The sequence below is a fragment of the Populus trichocarpa genome, chromosome 4 (genome assembly GCF_000002775.5).
Source record: "Populus trichocarpa isolate Nisqually-1 chromosome 4, P.trichocarpa_v4.1, whole genome shotgun sequence".
In the NCBI taxonomy this organism is placed as follows: Eukaryota; Viridiplantae; Streptophyta; class Magnoliopsida; order Malpighiales; family Salicaceae; genus Populus; species Populus trichocarpa.
Window position 1 is genome coordinate 19,067,483 of NC_037288.2, and position 22,575 is coordinate 19,090,057.

The 22,575-nt window shown below is 33.3% G+C and overlaps 2 protein-coding genes and 1 long non-coding RNA gene across 4 annotated transcripts; 2 read left to right on the forward strand and 1 right to left on the reverse strand.

Moving 5' to 3' along the window:
- Positions 1 to 8,253: 8,253 nt before the first annotated feature.
- LOC112327193 (uncharacterized) lies at positions 8,254 to 9,136 on the reverse strand. Its single transcript, XR_002981272.2, has 2 exons — positions 8,887 to 9,136; positions 8,254 to 8,624 (listed from the first exon to the last, which is right to left on the reverse strand). It is a non-coding gene; the product is annotated as an uncharacterized LOC112327193 (long non-coding RNA).
- An 87-nt stretch (positions 9,137 to 9,223) lies between these two features.
- LOC7453648 (probable BOI-related E3 ubiquitin-protein ligase 3) lies at positions 9,224 to 10,922 on the forward strand. Of its 2 annotated transcripts, none has more exons than XM_024598991.2 (2): positions 9,224 to 10,002; positions 10,089 to 10,922. In XM_024598991.2, exons 1-2 carry the CDS (start codon positions 9,709 to 9,711, stop codon positions 10,629 to 10,631), a joined length of 837 nt encoding a protein of 278 aa, XP_024454759.2. In that variant the 5' UTR covers positions 9,224 to 9,708; the 3' UTR covers positions 10,632 to 10,922. The 2 variants fall into 2 exon arrangements, with proteins under 2 accessions (XP_024454759.2, XP_002305522.3); XM_002305486.4 differs by having other exon boundaries at positions 10,110 to 10,922.
- An 8,132-nt stretch (positions 10,923 to 19,054) lies between these two features.
- LOC7470406 (probable CDP-diacylglycerol--inositol 3-phosphatidyltransferase 2) lies at positions 19,055 to 22,244 on the forward strand. The gene is made up of 11 exons (XM_052452157.1): positions 19,055 to 19,300; positions 19,424 to 19,520; positions 19,606 to 19,690; positions 19,836 to 19,885; positions 20,392 to 20,431; positions 20,551 to 20,595; positions 20,683 to 20,748; positions 20,866 to 20,980; positions 21,075 to 21,131; positions 21,224 to 21,322; positions 21,867 to 22,244. Exons 2-11 carry the CDS (start codon positions 19,445 to 19,447, stop codon positions 21,924 to 21,926), a joined length of 693 nt encoding a protein of 230 aa, XP_052308117.1. The 5' UTR covers positions 19,055 to 19,300; positions 19,424 to 19,444; the 3' UTR covers positions 21,927 to 22,244.
- The last annotated feature ends 331 nt before the right edge of the window (positions 22,245 to 22,575 follow it).

Here is a 22,575-nt window from a genome sequence, read left to right on the forward strand (position 1 = left end):
TAGGTCCGCAGCATTGCACGAGCCACCCATCAAATAATGATCGCCTACTTGGTTTTGCAAGCGGGTTTTGACAACCTTATTTGGTTTTGCCGATGCTTTATTTTTTAATATAATTTTTTCATTATTTTTTTTTAATTTCATTCATTTATATTTTTATTATAGAGGATTGACGATGTTGTAAATTTGTTTTCATTCTTTAAAATTTAATAATAATTCTTGGACATTATTTTGTTACACTATAAAAAAAAAATCAACCCATCCATCTAGTTTTCTCGTGCTACTCGAATAGATAATTGAAGATGATCAAATGCAAACCCCCCGAATTTATTAGCAGTGCATTGCCAACTGCTGGACAGCATTGCAGCAGCAAGTGGGGCTCGAAGTGCCAACAATCGGCACAAAGTAGCCTGTGTCTCCCGTGGCAAACTTGATGTAACATCCTTCGCCAGTACTTTGGTTGGCTTCAATGCAAGAGATGCAGTGTGAAAGGACTTTCATCACCGTCTTAAACATACTTACAATTATGATTAACCAGATAATCAAACAATGCTTTTAGTACTTCTTTCGGCCATGGATGGCAAACCAGCATGAAAGTTTTCCACTTCTTCCACACACCGACGCTGACAAGTGATAGAAGTTTTAATATTCTTCAAACATATGAAAGTTTCCAGCTCAAAGCCAGGAAAGTATGTCGTTGTATCCAAATCAACATGTCTTTTTTTAATCTTCGAGACTGACCAAGGCTAGGCTATGACTCGTCTGTACGTTTCGACTTTTTCTAGGTTTCGAATCTCTAACCCTAGTCGGCTTTTGTTTTCAAGACAGAGAGTATCTAGGTTCATTTAAAAAAATATCATTGAAATCCAAACTTGTATTTGCATCCTCTCTTGTGTCTCCATTGTCATGGCCAGTAGCCGAAGCTTTTAATACACACTCACCAAAAAAATCCGAATCGATGAAACAAATACTACAAGTCGGAGTCGGAGTACACATAATATCATCGAGTTTGTTAAAGAGAAAACATGACGTCAATGGACAAATAAGCTGAGGAAAGGATATTCCTTCTTGTTGAATAAAAGATTCCTGAATTCATGATGGAAAATAAAGGTTAGAAAAAGAATCAGATTAGAGAAGGCAAAAAGGGCCTCGATTGAAGGACTCGAAATCATAGCCCTATGAGGGGGGCGACTTGGACTAGTCAGAGGCAACCCATGCTGTTATTAGCTTCTGATACCTAATAATGGGTGGTTTAATGGAGTGCTAGCAGACTAGGCTAAATCGAGACCAGGAATGCTGGTTGAAAGCCCAAGCCCAGTCTTTTTTCCTAGTAGTTTTGAGGACCTCATGGAAGCTGCCTTCTCCTCACTGTTCAAGCACCCCTTTCGCCACTAGACCACAAAAACATCAGTGTGGACAGAGACATGACAGGCCCCGAAGCATCTTAACAATTTCCTTCTCATCCTATCTTTTTTTAATTTCAACTTTGAAGATTCTGTGACATGGATAAAGCCCCATGACCACACTGTTCATAGTCTAACATGGATGACGAAATACTATACGTTATTTATGAAAAAGTTCGAGACATACCTGTCCAAAAGTAGATAGACCCGTTACGACCTCTCACACACATACCGAGCATGATAAAATCTAGAAAAATAAGAGCGGTCAAAACTCAAAACTGTCTTGTTATTAAAAAGTGATAGCCGGGCCGTGTTGTTGATCAAGGAACCGATGAGCAGCTTCGAGGAAGCAAGAACAAGTCAAATTTGGCTTGGCAAAGCTTTGCTTTAAAGAAAAGCTACAATGATGGATACACGTACTGTTGATAACAAGAAATTTAGGGGTCAAAGTCGCACGAGAAGCACTGAGAGCCTTTTCTTTTTCCCCTTATCAGTGTATGGAGACATTGAAAAGAGACCAGAATTTAAAGAAAGTATGGGAGGCTCTCTACACATACAAGCTTCACATGACCTTCGTGTGTCGGTCGACTAACACTGTAGAAGGTGAAATCTCCTGGCACAGGCAGCATTAACCGACACTTTCTTTATGGAAAAAGAGAGCAATGGACATACTGATGAAGCAAATGAGAGGTGCCATTGTGGACCCAACATAGCAACAAAGAAACTTCCTCGATAATTAATATTAAATTATAAATTAATATAATAAATTTATTTGAGAAAAAACTATAAAACAAATAAAAACCAAAACAAAATATGTATACTATAAAAATATATAAAAAAATAACATTTTAAAATTATGTTCAAATAAATAAAAGATAAATTTGTTTAATTAAGATGAAGAAACCTTAATAAAATTTGAATCAGAATATGAATGCTGACAAACCGAGTATTGTGTTGAAATTGAGAGGGGATGGGTGACTGTTTGTTGCAGAAAAAAATGGACAAGGAAGAAGTAGAAATGGAGGAGAGGGAGAGGAGGGTCGAATGTCATGTCATAAATTAAATATTATTGATGGTAAATCCATCGATAATACTATTGGTAGAAATGTCACGTCACCGTACGATTTGCTTTCTTGAATCCCACTGTAATATTGTCCTTAATATCGTCGGAATATATCGATGGGCATTTTCTTCCATCGGAATATTCACTGATAAATTTTATAGTCGGGCTAATTTTATTGGCAATGTTGTCTGTAAAACTTACACGACATTGTACTATTTGTTTTTTTTTATTTCTTTTTTCATTGTGATTTTCTTGATATATATCGTGAGAATATTCATATCGGTGTTTAGTGACAGATTTAGGGATTACAAAATTCGATCGGTAAATATCATCACAATAAACCGATAAAATTTGAATATGATATTGTAAGAAGTCTCATCATGTAGGGTTTTTTTTTCAGATTTTTAAAATATAAACAAAGCCTTTTGTTTTGGATTTTTCTAATGAAAAAAAAAAACAACAATCTTTGTGTCGGACTTAGAAAAAGTATTTTGTTTGATATTGAAGAATTTTGACAGAGATATTTCAATTTCATTTTTTATGTGCTTTTATTCAATCCTTGATTAGCTTGTTGTTTAGTTTTGAAAAGTAAAATTTTCATTAATATCTTAGTTCTGGTATATATCAGCTTGTTTTCGATCAATTAGAGAAATGCATATGTTTTATGTAGATTTAATATCGATACGTAGAAATTTTCTTGAGCTTAATACTTAATCATAGAATTTTAAAAAGTCCCCCGACTTGCTCTAAAATCTGGAGATTAAGTTGATAAATTTTTCAAAAACATTATCTTAGGAATCTCCCCAAATCTACTTTCGAGAGAAAGTGTTTATCACATCTAGTAGTATGCTGAGATGGTGGCCCATTCTCCCATCCTCGAGCTGTCTTAGCTGGTAAAGAATTCAAAACCTAGTATTACATATTATCGAGCAATTTGTTTAGTCAAAGGGCCGAGATAACTTCTACAAGCAGCATTGGTTAGAATTAGATAGAGGCAATAAAGTATATCATGGCGGCCTGTTTCAGAAATCGATTAAAAAGATAATCATGCATGCACTGGATCATAGCGTACGATTCTTTATGCATCAAAACACAAACTCAGAGTGGCGCGATTTTAGCTGCCATGCACCACAAAGGAAGTTTAATTAATTATAATCACACGAAAAAAAGTGCATGGGCAGGAATAATTTATCCAGTGCGCTGTGATGAATTGTTAGTTTCAAATTTAATGCAAACATAATCTCTAATAACAGCTAATCAAGTACAGTAATAGTATAAAAATAAAGAATAACTTAACTGGTTAGGGTTTGAATTTATTACCCAATGATCACGAGTTCGAGTCTTCTCAGAGGTACTGAAAATTTACATGGTCGTTAACTTCAGAACCCGTGAAATAATCGAGATACACACAAACTAACTCGGATATCCATATAAAAAAAAAAAAAGTATAGTAATAGTATTATATGCCCGATACATGGTTATGCCCGTGAAGTGGCTCTCCACTACAGAGGAGATCCGATCCTAGCTAAATAAAATACTAGTATTTTACATAGCAGCCTGTGATACAGAATCATGCGTTACTGTATCTTCATACATGTTTCCTCCTCTCCACATACGATCCCACGTATCGGATTGCTGCCACGCAGACAGAGACAAAAAAATGGAATCAGTTGTTTCTGAACATACTATAAGGCCATGCATGCACCATCCCCTCAACAACGCTTTCCCAGTCAAGTCCGTGTATGGCTAGCCCTCTGTGTCCCCATTGTGCCCATGGAAGGGATCCAAGCGGTCCTCGGACCACAGCTAGCCTCGCCCGTACAAAGTCATACATTGGGGCACAAAAGGTCTCGCTCGTGATGGGGTCGGACTTTATGATTGTCTTGGTGGGTCTTCGATTTAATTATTGGAGTAGAAGACCATCCACCCAGCTTTCAAATGCTTGACAATAAATATTTCCCTTCTGAACAATATGTGCTCGGTCTTTTTCAAAAGCCTAGCCATGTATGAGCAATCCGAGGACCCAGGGGGTAGAACCTAGAAACATAATTATAGCAAGAATTTAAGAATAGGAAATCCTTTACTCATCGTTGATGGTATTCGACCGTTTTATAAATCTGTTGATCGAGTTCGGTCGGCAGGTGAAGGGTCTTTCTGATAAGGTTTTTAAAGTCTTTGAAAGAAATTTCAAGGAAAATATGATTTATAATCGTTCGTACATTTTTATTATGCACGAAAGGGGGGAATGCCGAATGTGTATCTGGTTCGGTATCAATGACGCGATAACACCTGATGGTGGATAACTACATCCCAGGAATAACGAGTGAGTTTTTTTTTCCTTGTTTTTTAAACTATTTTTTATTTTAAAAAACATTAAAAATATTATGTTTTAGATATTTTTTTTTGATAGTTTTGATAAAAAAATATATAAAAAAATAATTTTAATATATTTTTGAAAAACAATAACTAAATTCTAGTATTGAAACTGATTCGTTGGAAAACTATGGTTTGGTGCCAGAATTAACACTCCTCCAGAATTTGACACCGCCATGCCCTCCATGGCTGGTAGCGGTATCATAATTGCACTTCTGATGATATTTCAATACTAGCATCTGCATTTGTTAACCACTATAGATTAGAGTCCACTGGCATATTCGCCCACGGCTGTGGATTGAATTATTATTTTTTTAATTTAAAAAAAATATTAAGGGAATGAAATTTTTTTTAAAGAATATTATTAAATTTAATTAAGCAATTTGATTTTAGAATCTATTAACTCGGCTCTTTACCTGACTCAAATTTCAAATTAAACTACGTGAAAACCGATCCAAAATAAATTATTCAATTTAATAAGTCATACCCATTAATAGACCCATGAACTTTCTAAAATTTAATAACATGTTTTTTTTTCCGAAATTATTTTTTTAACTATATAATAAAAAAAACAGACAATAATATAATCGAGTTTAATTAAAAAAAAAGTACCTTGCTAAACCCACAAACCGGGACAACCATGGTTATCTTGTCAAACTCACAAACCTGATCATTGACTCCACAGAGTTTGTTAAACTAGTTTTTCTAAAAATCATTTTTTATTTAACTAAATGTTTTTAAAAATAAATCATACCGCGATGTTAGGATATTTTTTCAATACCAACCTGATGCTAAGATATTTTTTTGATACTGCAATAACCATATAAAAAGCAAATTAAAATAAATTATTAACTCTAAACCCCCATAAAAACATCATATAAGGACTAAATTAAAAAAAAATAACAAAAAAGGGCCAAAATAAAAAAAAAAACACCAAAATAAATTAACAACTCTAAATTTCCATAAACATATCATATAAGGACTAAATAAAAAAAATTAATAACAAAAAAGGGGGTCAAAATAAATAAATAAAACTCAACACTGTAGATTATTATTGTAATTCACAATGCTAATGAGTATGAAAAACAATGTTTTTCCCACACCTTTTAGCTTTATTTATAATTTGTTATCGTGGAAACCTCATAAAGAAAGTCCGCTATTCTATTATATATCATGGCAGAAATCCGTTTCTGCCTAATCTTTAGTACCGCTTTGAGATTGGATCTTTAGAACCATGTGCTTGTTTTTTAAAATATTTTTTTGTTTTTAAATATATCAAAATAATATATTTTTTTATTTTTTAAAATTTATTTTTTAATATCTACACATTAAAACGATCCAACACAAAAAAATATTTTGAAGCAAAGAAAGAAAGAATTTTTTTTTCAAAAACGTTTTTGAAACGCAAAAATAAACGGGTTTTTTAATCTATTTGGCAACACGATCGGCTGTGTGTTTGTCAAAAATCTAAAATTTTTTATGTTTTTTTTTATTGTTTTGATATACTCGTATAGAAAATAATTTTTTTATAAAAAAATATTTTTTAAAAACACCGGTACTCTATGAAAAAAAAAAAAAAAACCCTACACAGTAACTGCTAAAAGCAATTAACTGTGTTGCTGACTGCTAATCTAGCACGCGGCATATGTGGCTCTATTGTTAGGATATTATATATCATTCAAAGATTTAATTCGTTGCCTTGCATGTTAGATGTCCAATGAAGGATAATTAATGAAAATTCTTTGTTCATTACGGAGGGCATAATTGGTATCACCGAAGGTCGTTGCTTTCTTTTATTATCTTCTAGAGATTATATTTAGACAATAATTATCAACACAATAATCATAAGATTTAGACAATAAATATCTCTTGTCCCCGTCAGGGAGGATGGTTCGCATTAAAATAAGGTACGGACAAATAGCTCATATATGTCTATAAATAATGTTCTATATATTACTTGTCAATCTCGAATGTATTGTAGAGCATAATATAAAATCCAATATCATAGCTGACATGAATATTTATTTTTATAAAAAAGTGCCGGTGTTCGTATTCGTGATCGGTTGCCTTTACCCTAGATGTCCTCTCGAGCTCCATGCATTTTCCTGTGAGAGATTAAAGGCCTCATGGTAACATTGTTCAGAGCAACCACTCAACCACTCGAGCGTTAAAAGTCCTAAGACCTAAAGTCACGCTCCAGGTCACCCTGGGAAGCACCATCGTGTAATTTGAGAAATTGCTTAATCATGGGGTCAAGACCTTTGATTCTATCTTTAATCATGAACAACAAGCCGATGTTCACACGCTTAAGGTCATGGCGTGTTTGTTAAAAATTACCAGCTCGTCAATGGAATAGTGGAATCACTTTACATTATGTCAAATAAGTTTGTCCAAGGGCACTAATTAAGCGTTAATAACCATGTTTTTTCTAAAGTAACGAATGTTAAATCATTGTCATTATGAAAAGAAATTTAGGGCAACTAGAGATTTCCACACGTTTTCTTTGAATCCCACCACACAAGCAATGAGACAAGACCTCTGTGGGGTTGCCCTATTATGGGAACTAGGACCCCGATGCATCCATGTCACTCTGCCAGAAAAAGAGAGAGAGTAGTAGTTGAGAAGGTGTAGCAGAAACTTTACACCAAATACGACACATGGGCTTTGGATTTTCGCACCGCACCCTTGTAAATCTTTAATAATACTACTGCAGTGCCTAGTCAATGGGGCTCGAGAGGTGGGGATCGTGCTGTGTTGATGTTTTCACAGATTCACATGGTTTGCACCGTTGGTTCCACATGAAGTACCCGAGCAAGGAAGCGACTCACTAGGGTCATGGTAGGTGGGCAGCACATGGGTCCACGCTCACCATACATGCTTCGTTTCCCTCTGTGTTCCTATCAGCTCCTTATCAAGAGCGAATGGAAACTATGTTTTCAAGAAAAAAGATGACGATCTTGTTGCAATGTAACTATTGAAGAAAGACATGGGGAACTGTGGACTGGATTTTTTTATTTTATTTTTTCCACGGACTCTTAGGTCTTCATAATCTTGTTTGACATGGACAAATTTCCGTGATTCTGGATTTGATCCTCCTCTTCGTACATGATCATCTTCAAGCTCAAAGCGGTTCGATATTGATTAAGAATTATCATCTGGGAAGAATCCACGTCTTAAATAAACTAGTTAACGTCAATTAATGACTCAAAGGGCGAGTCCCAAAATTTGGTTTGTTGCTTTTAAGTCGTAGCTGAAATGCTTGAATCTTTGGCAGGATTTAAGTTTTTGAAGGTATTAAAGATCTCAACAAATATAATTTGAGCTAATAATTAGTGGAACAAAATTGTTTGATTGGCTATTAGTACAGTAAATCATTAATGGCCGATTTAATTAACCCCTGTAATTTGGTAGGTGGGATTTCATAAAGCATGCTCGAGCATTAAATTCTCAATAATAAGAGTCTCACTGAGAATTCTTCCATCACGATCACATAACGTTTCGAAGAATCCTCAATCTAGTTAGGAAACAAATAGACATAAACCGCGTTGAGAGATAATGGAAAAATAATACAAACCAGTCATCCTTTTCTACAGATTATTCCAACCAGCCCCCCAAGCTTTTAAGATTAAGCCAAATAGCTACGAGATTAATTTATAGTCTCGATCCCTCGTAGTTTTCTAAAGTGCTCGGTGTGATAAGGAGGGCAGTGAGAGAAATCCTCGGATCAGACTAGCCCGGACTCAATCGTGGGAGACACGGACACACGAGCCGTCGTTATATTCTCGGCACTACAAGCAGTAAAAGAGAATGTTTATCACATGGTCAGATCAACCCTTTAATCAAAATCTTCGAGAGAGCAAGTAGTGGGCTCCCTCTGTAGAATACAGAATTTCCTCCTAAGCAAAACAACCCGTTTCATAACAAAAACTATAGGAAGTAAAACTAACTTGCTGCCCATAATTAACACAAAGAAGGGAAACTGCCATCAAAATTAGCATTCATTGCTCATGGTTTTGATGTATTGGCGAAACATGATGTGGGCTACATTACCTGGTTCCACCTGTCTAAAGAATGATTCAACAGCTTGAAAACCTCAACACTTTGCCCACTAAACGCCCTGCCCGAATCAGTGCCAAAAATATTTCCAAGTCATGTTTCACAAAAAATTAAGAAGTGGCAAGGATTTATACTCCCAAAAAAGCAAATAAAGAAATCATATTCTTCAGGCTTTCCTAATGACCAAACTGACAAATCCCTCGGACCCCTCCTCCCCACAATAAAAACTGACCTATTCAGAGGCATACGCAAACTGACAAGTCTCTCTGATCCCTCCTATCCCTTCTCTTCACAATAAGAACTGACCTGTTCAGATTCACACACACACACCTTGGAATTGAATTTTCCTATTCTTTCTTGCCCACCTTTTTTTCCCCTTTTTTTGTGTTATATTTACTCAAAACCAAACAAACACCCCCTCTGAAATCTCTGACCCGATAGTTTAGTCACAAAATCTGCATGTGTACGTCGTTTCTTTAAAGACCCTTTAATAATAATATATGGTTTTATGCGTATAATAGTAGAGGTAGACCTTGTATAAAAAAAGAAAAAACTGGTATCCTAGGGCAGTCTCTTTTCCCTTTTTCCAAGTCTTAGCAGTTACTTTTATCGTATCTCTTTCTATTATTATCACAAATCACCTCCTATATATAGATTCACCCTTCCATTTATTTTCCTGTCCCTTGTTGTCACGGAGCAGAGATCAGGAAGAACTTAAAGTCTTGGCTTTCGAGAATCCCAATTCATTTCAAGAACTCTATTATTTGGTCTTGGGGTTTTGATAGGGATCAGGATTGGTTTTGTGGTTATAGAAGAATGGCAATACAAGCACAGTTTCCATATTGTGGAGGGTCACAGGATTTGATGGATTATGGGTGTGGAGGTTTGAATCAGTACTTCAATGTTCAGCAACAAAAACAGCAGCTGCAGCAGCAATGCAACACGCATCAGTTACTAAATTATCAGCTTCAGAGGAATCAAAATCTTTTCTTTGACAGTACTCTTGCTTCTGCTTCGAAAAACAACAACAGTGATCATCTTTCAATGGGTACCATGGCCTCCTATGATGAGAAGCAAAGACAAGAGATTGATCACTATATCAGACTCCAGGTTTGGCCGCATACCAATTTTTTTTTAATTTTTTTTTTGGGCAGTTTCATCGTTATTTTGGCGTTATTTTAATTTAGACTGATCATTTTTTTTGTTTGTCAAAACAGAACGAGAGACTGAGATTGGTGTTACAAGAGCAAAAAAGGCAGCAGCTTTCGTTATTGTTAAAGAAAGTAGAATCAAAGGCCCTGCCGATATTGAAACAAAAGGATGAAGAAATAGCACAGGCAGTTAAAAGAACGGTGGAGCTTGAAGATTTCTTGAAGAAATTAGAGTTCGAGAATCAAACATGGCAAAGAATGGCTCTAGAAAATGAAGCCAAAGTTATTTCTCTCAACAACACAATTGAACAACTGAGAGAAAATGCATCTAGTTGTTTTAACAATGGGGCAGAGGATGCAGAGTCTTGCTGCGATGTTAGCAGAGAAGAGGAATGGTTTCTTGATGACGCTGATGATACGGCAAGAAAGATGGTGATGGTATGCAAGAGATGTAATTCTAGGAATTCGTGTATTTTGTTCCTTCCTTGTAGGCACCTTTGCTCATGTAAAGCTTGTGATGCCTGTCTTGATGCTTGTCCAGTGTGTCAAACACCAAAGAAGGCTAGTATTGAGGCTTTAATGGTTTAGATTTTCAAGAAATTTTCCGGGAAAAGTGAAAGTGAGATAGAAAAAGAACGGGAAAGGGATCGAGAATTGATGACTTGATGTGCATTTACTCCTTACTAGGGGGGGTATTGGATTTTCTTTTTCTTTTTCTGTTCAATCTCTTTAGTTATTTTTTCTTTTGCCTTTTTAGGGCCTCGACCCTTATGTGTTCATAATTGTACTTTAAACAAGTAGCAAGAAATCAATCAAACATCTCGGACACGATTACAGGACCAAGAGGAGAGCATCTTCTCCTTTCCTTTGAAGGATTCATTACTTTTGTACTCCTTGGGGTTCAATTTCTTTTGTCTGTTTGATTGGATTATTCACTCACACCTAAAGATTTTTCGCCAATTGTCTTGGCAGAGGCAGTGACAAGAGAGAGATTGAAAGCAATGTCAGATTCTCGCTAACCTATCTGTGTATCTGTATCGTGTTGTTGGAAAACTTAAGATTTGAGGATAGATGAAGTCATTTCAATAACATTTGTCTATTTTTATAGTTTCAGTTTTATTTTAATAATATAAATATATTTTATAATCAATTAAAATCAGAATCTCTTGAAAATTCATATATTATATAATTTGTTTCAGAATTGAAGAATTAAAAATTAATTTCCTAACACCTTTCTCTCTTGAAATAAGGTTTTTTTAAAATAGAGCAATTGGGGTAAAAAATATATTTTCACTAATTTATATGAAGTTAACATAAACTAATTCTTGTGGTGAAAGTTCAGTATCAATAAACAATAAACAGTACTTTTTTTATTTTTTCTTTACAAGAAAAGCCACTAATATGAAAATTGATGAGTAATTTAATCTTTTTAGAAACATATGAAAAAATAAGATGGAAGTAATTAGAGTAATATAAGACACAAAATTAATTGAATTTTATCTCTTTCAAATTCAATTTATTTATCAATTGAATTCAAATCAAATATTATAATTAAATTAAATTACAATAAATAATTAGTTTCAAACAACATTATAAATCAGCTTCCTTTTATAAAATTAATTTGCTTAACTATAATTTAACAAGGGTTTGATTTTGGTATTTGTTTAGTTTCTTTTATAAAAATAATTTATTTTAATTTTATCATTCAGTATTTGATAGCAAGATTATTGAATTAATGTGGATTGATATAATTTTTTTAATTAATTTTTTAATTTAATATTAAGTTGTTTTATAATAAAATTGAAGTTTTTTTTTAAGAATTTTTTTTTTATGTTTTATTGTAACATATAATCATTGATTTTAACAGGGGAAAAAAAATCAACTGGGACGGAGAGCGGCACAGATCTAGTAAATACTATAGTTTTAAGACCTTGCAAATCAAGTCAATTCGACGTGCTAGACCGATACATGTGTTCACACCTCATATGTGCAGTGAAAATACATTATATTAGTCTGTAGACAGGAAGTCTACGACTGATTATCTGGGATTCTTTCGATCCTATGCCTTCGTTCTGAAGAGCTATATTTCCTCTCTCTGTATTTGAACCTAACAGCTCTGCAAACCCCGGCTCGGCGGCTCCGATTCAAGATTGTTAGCTTTTAAAAAAGTAAAAAGGCCACCGATCTACACCTTCCTTTTACAGTGCAATTCTGTTAATTATTCAAAGGATAAATTATAATGTCCCTGAGAGTCTCAGGCCATTATTGCACCTTTGGAACTACGTGTGATACATGAAATTTTAATTTTTTTAGATTATTTTTTATCTTTTCAAGATAATTTTGATATATTTATATTAAAAAATATATTTCTTAATAGTCTTTATCAAACATATATATTTTTGAAATTATTTATTTAAACCACAACAATGTGAATGCCAAGCCCACACTAGATAAATCTAGTACCAAATGGCAATTATGATTTTATAGGGGTAAATTATTCATGGCAGTCCAGAATCACGCCTTGTTTTGGGGCCTAATAAGTCTGGTTAATAAAAAAAGAGAGCCTAATTAGTCAACTTAAGACCATATTATCTTTTATTCCACGCGATTCATTAGGTTATTTTGCATCCATCTCTCCTTTTTACTGGGTAGGAGAATCATTGTTATTGTGTTCACAACTCATTGTGAAGTTGATCAAATGAGAAGCAAGAAATCATCAAATATAAAAATTCACCTATCATGAGATGTTTGAAAATACATTAAATTTTTTTTTTTATTTTAAAAAATTATTTTTGACATTAGCATATCAAAACGATATAGAAACACCAAAATATAATTAATTTGAAGTAAAAAAAATTAATTTTTTTTCAAAAAAACTTTTAAAACACAAAAATAAACGAAAAACATCCGTATTTCTCTCCATCCCCGGCCCTCTTCTGCATTGCTCCTGGAGATCAAGATGATGCCATAACACCATCTACCATTGTAAGAACTAACTTGTATTGACGCTTGAGGGTCGTGCTCCAGCGATATGTAGGGGCTTGTCTCTTTCTGCCGTCCTGAGTTCGACTCTCTTTGCGTACGCCTGTCATCCCCGCGGTGCCTTACCTGTTCACTGGGCTTGCAGGGTGTTCATTGAGCCGTGGGGAATAGTTGTGGTGCGCGCACGCTGGCCCGGACACCCCACGCTAAAAAAAAAAGAAAAAAGAACTAACTTGTATTGTGACATGATCGTACGTAGAAGGAAAACGCTATCCATGCTAACTAAAACCCTAATTAAGCAAGCAGACACAGGTAATAAATAACAAGTATTGCACAGAACCATTTTGACGGTCTATAAGATTTAATGGACAGACAGTTAAAAAACTTGAATTATGAAAGAAAATCGTGTAAAGATCATGATTTCAATAAACTAGTTTGAAAATACAGCTAGCAAGATATATTTTGAGGTGATGGTGTACTGTTTTACTAGCATGCTGAACACATGCAAGTAATCTTTCCGATACGTAAATCAACTATACGAAGAGAGACGAGTGGATTAAGACTTGATTTAATTAATGTTGAAACTTCTTTCCGACAGGTTTGCACTTGAGTACCACGTTTAATTAACCATTAACGTTTGTTGGCATTACCGCTTTAATTTATTTTAATCATGATAATTCCAGGCTTCTCAGATAAGTCAGTGGGGGGGTTCAATGGCAGTTTTGTAATTGTACATGTCTCCTCTTACGGTGGGCCCTCCCGTATTTCCCGCTGATTATGTGGCCGTACAGTTCTTCTTCCTTTTCTTTTTACCTTTTTTTTTTAGTTTGCTGTGGTGAATTGTATTGTATCTCATGTGCCCCTCTACGTTTGTCCCGTTTGATTTTTATTCTCTGGTGGGCCCATTTCTTGGTTGATGTAATAAAAGTTGAGTTGTTTTGATTAAGGTAATTTATAAATGTTGTTCAGCAGTGTTGAGAATATTTTAATGTTTTTTTAGTTTTGAATTATTGTTTTTATATTTTTTATTGTTTTGAAACACTGATATTAATAAATTTTAAAAAATAATTTTGATATATTTTCAATAAAAAAACACTTTAAAAAACAATATTTACTACACTTTCAAGCATGTCCTAAATGATCAAGTTAATTATAATTTAGTGCTAGTAATTTAATATTGTTCGTGCTATGCTGTAAGTCAGACCAATTTTTTTAACATAGAAAAATATCAACGAATTGTTAATGTGTTTTTTATATGTATAAAAATAACTATACAGAGATTGATCTAAAATGATCTCGTCTATTTAATAGATTTAAAGATAATGTGATGACCGATAAAAATATAATTTGACTTAAAAAAATCAGGATAACATTATTTTTTAAGAACTAAAATGACAATATATTTGATTGACTCCGATTAACCTGAGTTAACCTGTCAAATTCGTTTTTCAGGTCATAGGACCTTAATAACCCTATATAAAATAATTTTTTTTTTATTAAACTCAATTCTCAATTAACCTGATGTTAAATGATAAAATTAAAACAAAATTCAACTAAAAAAAGTCGAGTCAACTCGAGTTAAACTGTCAAATGTATAAAACAAATAAAAAAAAACATGAAACTTAATTTTCAATCAATCTAATTTTAAAGGGAGATTTAAAAAAAAGACATAAAAAACTACTTGGGTTAACCCGAGTCAACCAGACAAACCTGTAACCCAGATCATGTAACCAAAATAATCTCATAGAATGCAAACAAAAATAGATAAAGTATCAAGTCTAATTCTCAATCAACCTAATATTGTATGATGAAATTCAAAAATATTCAACTAAAAAAAAAGAATAAAACCTTGAGTCAACCGGCCTAACCTGTGACCTGGGTCATAAGACCTGGTAACCCCATAAAAAGCCAAAAAAATATATAAATTCTAATTTCCAACCAACCCAATATGTAAGGATTAAATTAAAAATAATATAAAAAAATAAAAAATAACTCGAGTCAACCTTAGTTAACTTGCAAAATTCAAGTCAAGAGACCGAAATAACTCCATAGATAGTGAATAAAAAAGATTATAAATTATGACTCCCAATCAACTCAATGTTGAAGAATAGAATTGAAAAAAATAAAAATAAAGAATGGACAAAAAAATAATCCGAGTCATCTCGACTAACCCATAAAACTCGTGACCCGAGTCATGAGACCAAAATAACTCCGTATAAAGCAAATCAATGAAACTTATAAATTTTGATTACCAATCAATTCATAGTTAAAAGATGAAATTAAAAATTAAAATAAAAATATACAAAAAAATAACTCGAGTTAACACATCTGACCCACAAAACTCGCGACGTAGATCATGAGGCTGAGATGACTCCATCAAAAGCAAATAAAAAAATATATAAAATTTGATTATCAATCAATCTAATTTTGAAGGATAAAATAAAAAAATTATCACAAAATGGATAAAAATGACTTGAGTCAACACAATTAACCCGCAAAACTCGTAACTCGGATTATGAGACTAGGATAACTCTATAGAAAGTAAATTGAAATCAACTATGGAGCCTTATACCCAATAAACCCAATATTAAAAGATAAAATTAAAAAAAATACAAAATTCCTCAAAAATTTTGAATATCAAAATGAAAAAGTGCTTAAGCCAAGCTGTTTTAATTCATGGTAGTAAAAAACTAATTAATTCTCCTAGTAAAAAATAATGAGATTTAATTTTAGCTTCAGTTAACCATATTTGATTCAATGATATTTTATTTTAAAACATGTTTTATTTTCTGTTAATATTTAGATCTTATCTATTTTGTTTTTTGTTTTTAAAATATTTAAAATAAAAAATAAAAAAGGATAAAAATATAAAACTATGAATGGATCTAGAAATACAAGAATTAAATATATAATTTTAAAATCTATAAAAACTAATTATTTAATTTTACTAAATCACAAGGATCAAGTTATAATTAACCATTTTTATAACTCAAAACATCCGTTTTGCCCCTCATGTTTGTGATAGATAGCCGGCTTACTCCTTTCAAAGCTGATTTGATTGACAATGAAATTGATAAATTCTGAATTGATATCCTAAATAGACATTTAGAAAAAGACTAAAATAGTTTCTTTTAAAAATCTAATTATTTTTTTCTTGAAAAACATTCCACCTTCATGTACTCATACTGTTCACCATCATTCATGCTAGTTGACCAATGGATTCTCACGTGAAGATTCAAGAGCTGATTTATTTTTTTGAAAAAGCTCAATTCGATCCTTATATTTCTAAAAAATGCAACCTGGTCCCTTTTTATTTAGGTAATTTATACAAGTTACTGATCGTCACAAAAGCAACCAATATTCTGTCGATTCCGGTGTCGAGTGACCAAAATCGAAATACATGAGGTGGGGTGACCATTTGCTGAAGCAACAAAAGGGGAAAAGAAGAAGAAGATTTGATGCCCAAGTCTAGAAGATGCCCTTATCTAGCTTTAAGGACATTAATGCTTGGCTTGTACCAGCGTCAGAGTTCATGGATAAAGACGATCATAATGTGTAAATGATGAACTGGATTCAGAGATATGGGTTTTGTCTGGTTATGGCTGAGCTACTAGTAGCCTTTTAGTCTGTTTGTGATTTTTTGTTTGTAAATAAGATGATCTATAAAGATAATCTTGTTCTTGTTTCCAAATGGAAGGATATTGTATTCCAAAATAAAGAATTTTTGTTCATGACTATTTACTTTTTTTGGCATAAAGGGGGGAAAAACAACTAATCACGCAAGAAAATGACTTCAATTTTATCTGCTTCAAGCAAAAAGATGATTGCCTGGAGAAGAAAGATCACAAATTCCCTTGCGATGAGAGTGCATGAGCTGAACTCCATCAATACCTGCAACTAGAGACATGATACTTTGAATAGGAGAAAAAGTGAAGGTGCCAGGTGTTTGAAGTAGTCTATAAACAACTAATTGCCTCCATAGAATCAGATTCAATACCATGGATAATCATACTAGCTTAGCTCAAGAGGTTCCTAAATATATGAATAGGGTGATTACCTAATATGCATAAATTTAATAAAATTTAAGTCTAGATGATGTGAGTTTGGTTTTATTTTTAAATTCAATATCCTTGAACTCGGTTTAACATGAAGCCAAAATGCTTGTGAGTTTGATAAGGTGAAAAATCCAATTCTTTTGGGTTTTATTATCCACCAAACCTGGGTGCATGTTGGTCTGACAAAATGCGAGACTCAAATCTGATCTCGAGCTCGATTACAAACTGAGCTTAAGCATACGCGAGTCTGACAAAATGCCAAATCCAACTCTCATAGGCTCGACTACACGTTGAGCCTAAGCACATTTGAGTCTAGAAAGATGTCAAATCTAATATTTTTAAGTTTAGAATCATTCCAAATTCAAACATATATTCAATGGTCTTATGTTGGGTCACAAGGTTATCCTTAAAACATTTATAAAAGCTTAGGATAATCATTTTCATACACCTTCATATGCATAAAAGTTCTCTAAGAATTGATTATATTTCAATCAACATTAATGCCATGATAGAGTTATTCTCATTAACATTAATGTTGTGTAATAATATATTTTTATTAGCATTAATGTTGTTGTAAGAAGCTTTTTCCCAACTAAGATATTCAAGAGTAAAAAACTTTTGATAATTTAAGAAAAACAACAAGGTTTAAAATATAAAGGATATATCTATAAATACTCTTCGAATTACTCAAATAAATAATTCACGATTTTCATTCACCTATTATATATTATCAAAGCATTTATCATGTAAAAGCTAAGAGCAAGTATTCTTCTTTTTAGAATTTAATACTTTTCTTCTCATTTATTATATATTTTTACAGTAAAGTTATTGATTTAATCATTAAAGTTCCTTGACCTCACAAAAAAGACACTGATTTGTAGAAATTGAGATTTTTACAACTAATCCTCTGCTTTTTCTAGTCCCTAGAAATGAAATACTGATGTTAACATATAATCATTCACTTTTGAAACACTCAAACTTTATTCCTGAGCATATTAGTTCCTGGGATATCATTGCAATCTCTAAACAATCGTTTGCAAGAGAGAGACCTTGTCAAATTGCCTAAAGCTCTCCTGACATTGTAGTAGTAGTTTCAACGAAAGAACAACCGCATTACCCTGGTTACCACTTCAACTTCCATCAATACTAACTTCAATCACCCATAAGGAGGCTGCTGCCATTGGACTACTTTTCTTGTCGAGCACCAAAAGTATTATCATAAGAAGTACCGAGGCAGCTTTTACAATCACTTACTAAAAATCAATCTGTCGAACCCGAGAAGGAAGTGGCAAGAACTCACCTCTAATCACCTCACCATCCCGGGATGTCCGAGTAATGTCAAACACATTCCAGTCAGCAGCAGGAATTACATGCATCTAGACACAGCTGGGACTGTTGTATCGGTTTCTTTTCTTCATCTAGAGCATACAGAATTATCAACCAAATTCCTTTCAAATTAAACCTTACTAGTTAAAAATCTGTTCCAGACTGCAAGCCAAAGAAAGAACTTGTGCTTATGGGCAATCCGACGATTCCAAAGCCAAGGCCAATTATCATTGAAGTTCAAACTTAATGAGAAATAAAATTTAATCTCATAACTTTGATGGGAAAAGAATGACCTTTTCAATTTTGTATCACAATAGTAAATAAATAAATAAATAAAGGAAAACTGAGTAGAGAATAATTTTTCCCTCTATTGAATAAAAATCATTGGCATTTCTCTTGGAAATCCTCCTCACTTTTTTTTTCTGAAAATCCCAGTCATTGAATCAATTTACTTCAGAGATCTAATGGCACAATTTTTCAAAATATTCATGGAGGAATGGTCTAGAAAAAGGTTAAATAGAAAAGAAAAATAGAGGGAGTAAATTTTTTTTTTCCTGGGCCGAGGCCCACCCGTACCCATCTACCCCAAAGCCGAGAGAAATGAAGCACCAAGCGACAACAGCACCGAGTCCATTTCACTTTCACCTTCCAAGATAAAAAACAGATTCCCCATTACTACCACCCTTTTCAGGCTGGCCTCGTGGCGTCCAGCTCCCTCTCTGTCCCATTCAAATCCACTTGCTGATTGTCAAAATCCTAAAAACCCAAAATTGAGTCTTAACCCACAATTAACTCCTCAAAATAAACGGAACCCATATCTTCTTTTCTGGGTTTCATTGCTGTGCTACTCCGCTGTCTAGTCCAGTCATTTCTGCTACCTCTGTATTGTCACAGGTCAATTTAATGTTTCTTTTCATGGCTTTTTTCTTGGAAACTGTGAATGTTAATAGTTAATGTTATGCTGTGTTCTGATATATTGGGGCTGGTTTGTTTTGTTTCTTGCTATTGTTGTTGTAGTTGTAATAGAAAGCGTCTCCAATGGCCAAGAACAATAAGTCAGGACCAAGAAAACCAGGAAAATTAAGTGTTTATCTTTATATTCCCAATATTATTGGTGGGTTTTTCTTCTATCCAACATTCGTTTGTTGTTTTTGTTTATGCTATGATGTTTTGCTTTATGGGTTTTCTTTCCAATGCAGGGTATACAAGAGTGTTCATGAATTGCTATGCATTTGCTATATGTTTTTCTAACAAATGGCTATTTTGCGCTCTTTATTTTATCAGGTGAGGAATTTTTGTTCTTGAAGAGTTCTTTTAGTTTTGAGTTGTGATTTAATTTATATTCATAATGTGATCGGAGGGTTTTTCTTCTTTTCTCAATGCGTGAAAGAAATGGGAGTATGATTTGATTTGTGTTTTGTAATTTCAGCTTTGTTTGTGATGGTGTTGATGGTTGGTGTGCTCGCAAATTCAATCAAGGTATGGTCCTTTTCTTTCATGGTCTTCTTATTCCTGAGTACTTGAAATTATAGTGGTCTGTGATTCAACGATGAATAGTTATTACATATGTTGAATCTGCATGGCATAACAATTTTGGATTGAGTCTGGGACTAAATAGTTTGAATAATATTTGATTAAAAGGGTTGTTGTGTGCTGATAATTTGGTGAGGGCGATTGTGTTTTACTTTGTCACCTCGAGTTTGAATTGGATAGAATGTCCATGGATATATGAAGCTAAATGGAACTCAGCTACAACTAGAATCCAAGTTCTTATCATTTTGAAAATATTGTGAATAGCACTGCTGCTTATGTTGATACAATTTGAAGCATTCAATAAAACAGGCTAATGATAATGTATAAAAAATGTCATTCCATGCTTCTGACATTTTGTTTCATTGTAAGGGTTTGCACCGTTTCTACAGTTTCACATGCTTATAAATAAATGCTTGATGTGGAATATCTGATTCATCTTTTCTGTTGTTCAGTTTCAACTTTTGGAGCTGTTTTGGACATGGTAACAGACAGGTATTTTCTTTTTCATATCAGATACACACCAAATTTGAATTTTTCTTGCTCCTTTTCAGTTCATTTTGGATCTTACACATGTCTGCGTGACTAATTTTATCAACTTGTGCTTTATCCAGGATTAGCACAGCTTGCCTACTAGTAATTCTTTCCCAAGTATACAGGCAAGGTTTTTCTACTTGTGTCATGTTCATTGCAGTTGAAGAACTTGTACTAATTATATCTGAGACTTTTGGTTGAATTTTATGCAGGCCTGGCATGGTTTTTCTGTCATTGCTTGCCCTTGACATTGCTAGCCACTGGCTGCAGATGTACAGGTATCTTTCTTTCTTTCTTTCTTTCTTTACATAACGTGACCGACATAAATATAATCTTGCTGAATAAACATTCACGTGTAATCCACTTCATTGGATCTTTAATACATCAATTTACAGCACTTTCTTGCTAGGCAAAGTTAGCCATAAAGATGTGAAAGACAGCACTAATTGGCTCTTCAAGGCTTACTATGGAAATCGTATGTTTATGGCTTATTGTTGCGTAGCATGTGAGGTAATGATGACTTAGGTCTGCCATTTTACCTAGTCAAATTTTCTATAATGTAATGGTTAGCAGTGTTCTCTTGATCCGACTGTTAATCCTGCAGGTTCTTTATATTACTCTGTTTCTTCTTGCTAAGAATGACTCTGAAAAGTTGATGGATGTGAGTCATTATTTTACAAGTCTACTGTTCATCCATTTTAAACAAGGAATTTTTCTTGTTTATCTTGGTTTCTGATTCTCTTCTCCATTCAGGTTTTAAAGGCTTCTATAACAGAGGGTTCACCCATCTCTGTCCTAGTTGGTTTAAGTTTGTTCGGATGGGCAATCAAACAACTTGTGAATGTGATTCAGGTACCAACTAGTACCTCAATTATTTTGATAGGAACTTGTGGTCAATCTTTGAAAATGAAGAAAATAGTGGATGTTAAAATTTCTATTCATTCATTTATTTTGATATATTAGTTTTTGAGACTCCTGAAATTGCATATACTGCTTTCACTTCGTGTGGAAAACGGGATTGGTGCCTTTTTGAGACTCCTGAAATTGCATATCTTTGAGTATTTTGTTAATTTTAATTTGTGTTTTGGTAGAAAAATAATGTTGTATGGTAAAAGCATAACATTTTATTAGCAATGATGTGGTTCATTCTGTTAGACTATTGATTCTTCTTTAAAGATGACCATAGCGCAGTTCAAATAGTACTAGATTTGAAATGGTTGCATAGAGTTTGTGGCAGTCAAAGGTTTGTTTCAGTTAAATTTTGGCTCTTACTCAATCCAATGTGCCAAGTACAGTAAACATTTGACTAGTACGGATTTAATAGAGCTTATTACACTCGCCTTTTAAGTGTTTTGATATGTTCTGGGTTTTTCTGCCATTCTTTTGATGATTTCAGATGAAAACTGCTGCTGATATTTGCGTGCTTCATGATATCAACAAAAAGGTGAGGCCGTGATGATTTTTATTCAGCTTGGATAATTCCAGTGCCTTTACCGCATTAGACTTGATATCGTACAGTTTGGTAGGCTTCAGCCCTAGTGTTGAATCTTGAAAGTGACAAATGAAAGTGCTGGATTTCAATTGATGTTGCAATCATGCAATGTGAAAAGGATCGCACTTGTATAACAGGCCGTGAATTTGAAACAGCTTGATATCGATGACATGACAATGAGATTTTTCTACCATGCTGCGTAGTGTAAACTAGACGCTTGATAGGCGTTTTGCCGCGGGTGAGGAATTTTTTTTCCAATAAAAAAGTTGTATACATACTCTATTACTCTTTTTAACATGTTTTTGTTTTTGTAGTTAAAATTTTTTTAAAGTAAAAATTACAAAGTTTATATATATATATATATATATATATATATATAATAAAATAAATTCAAAACTATTTGTTAATAAATTTTAAAAATATTATAAATGATAACTAAACATAAATTGGAAAAATTAACGGACAAATATAGATTAAGATATTTAATCTGATAAGATAAAATATTTATCCGGTTGTGTTTGTTAAATTTGTTTATTAAAATATTTTTTTTATTTAATCAAAACGACGATTATAAAAATACATATAAAAATTAAATTGATTGAATCAAATTAAA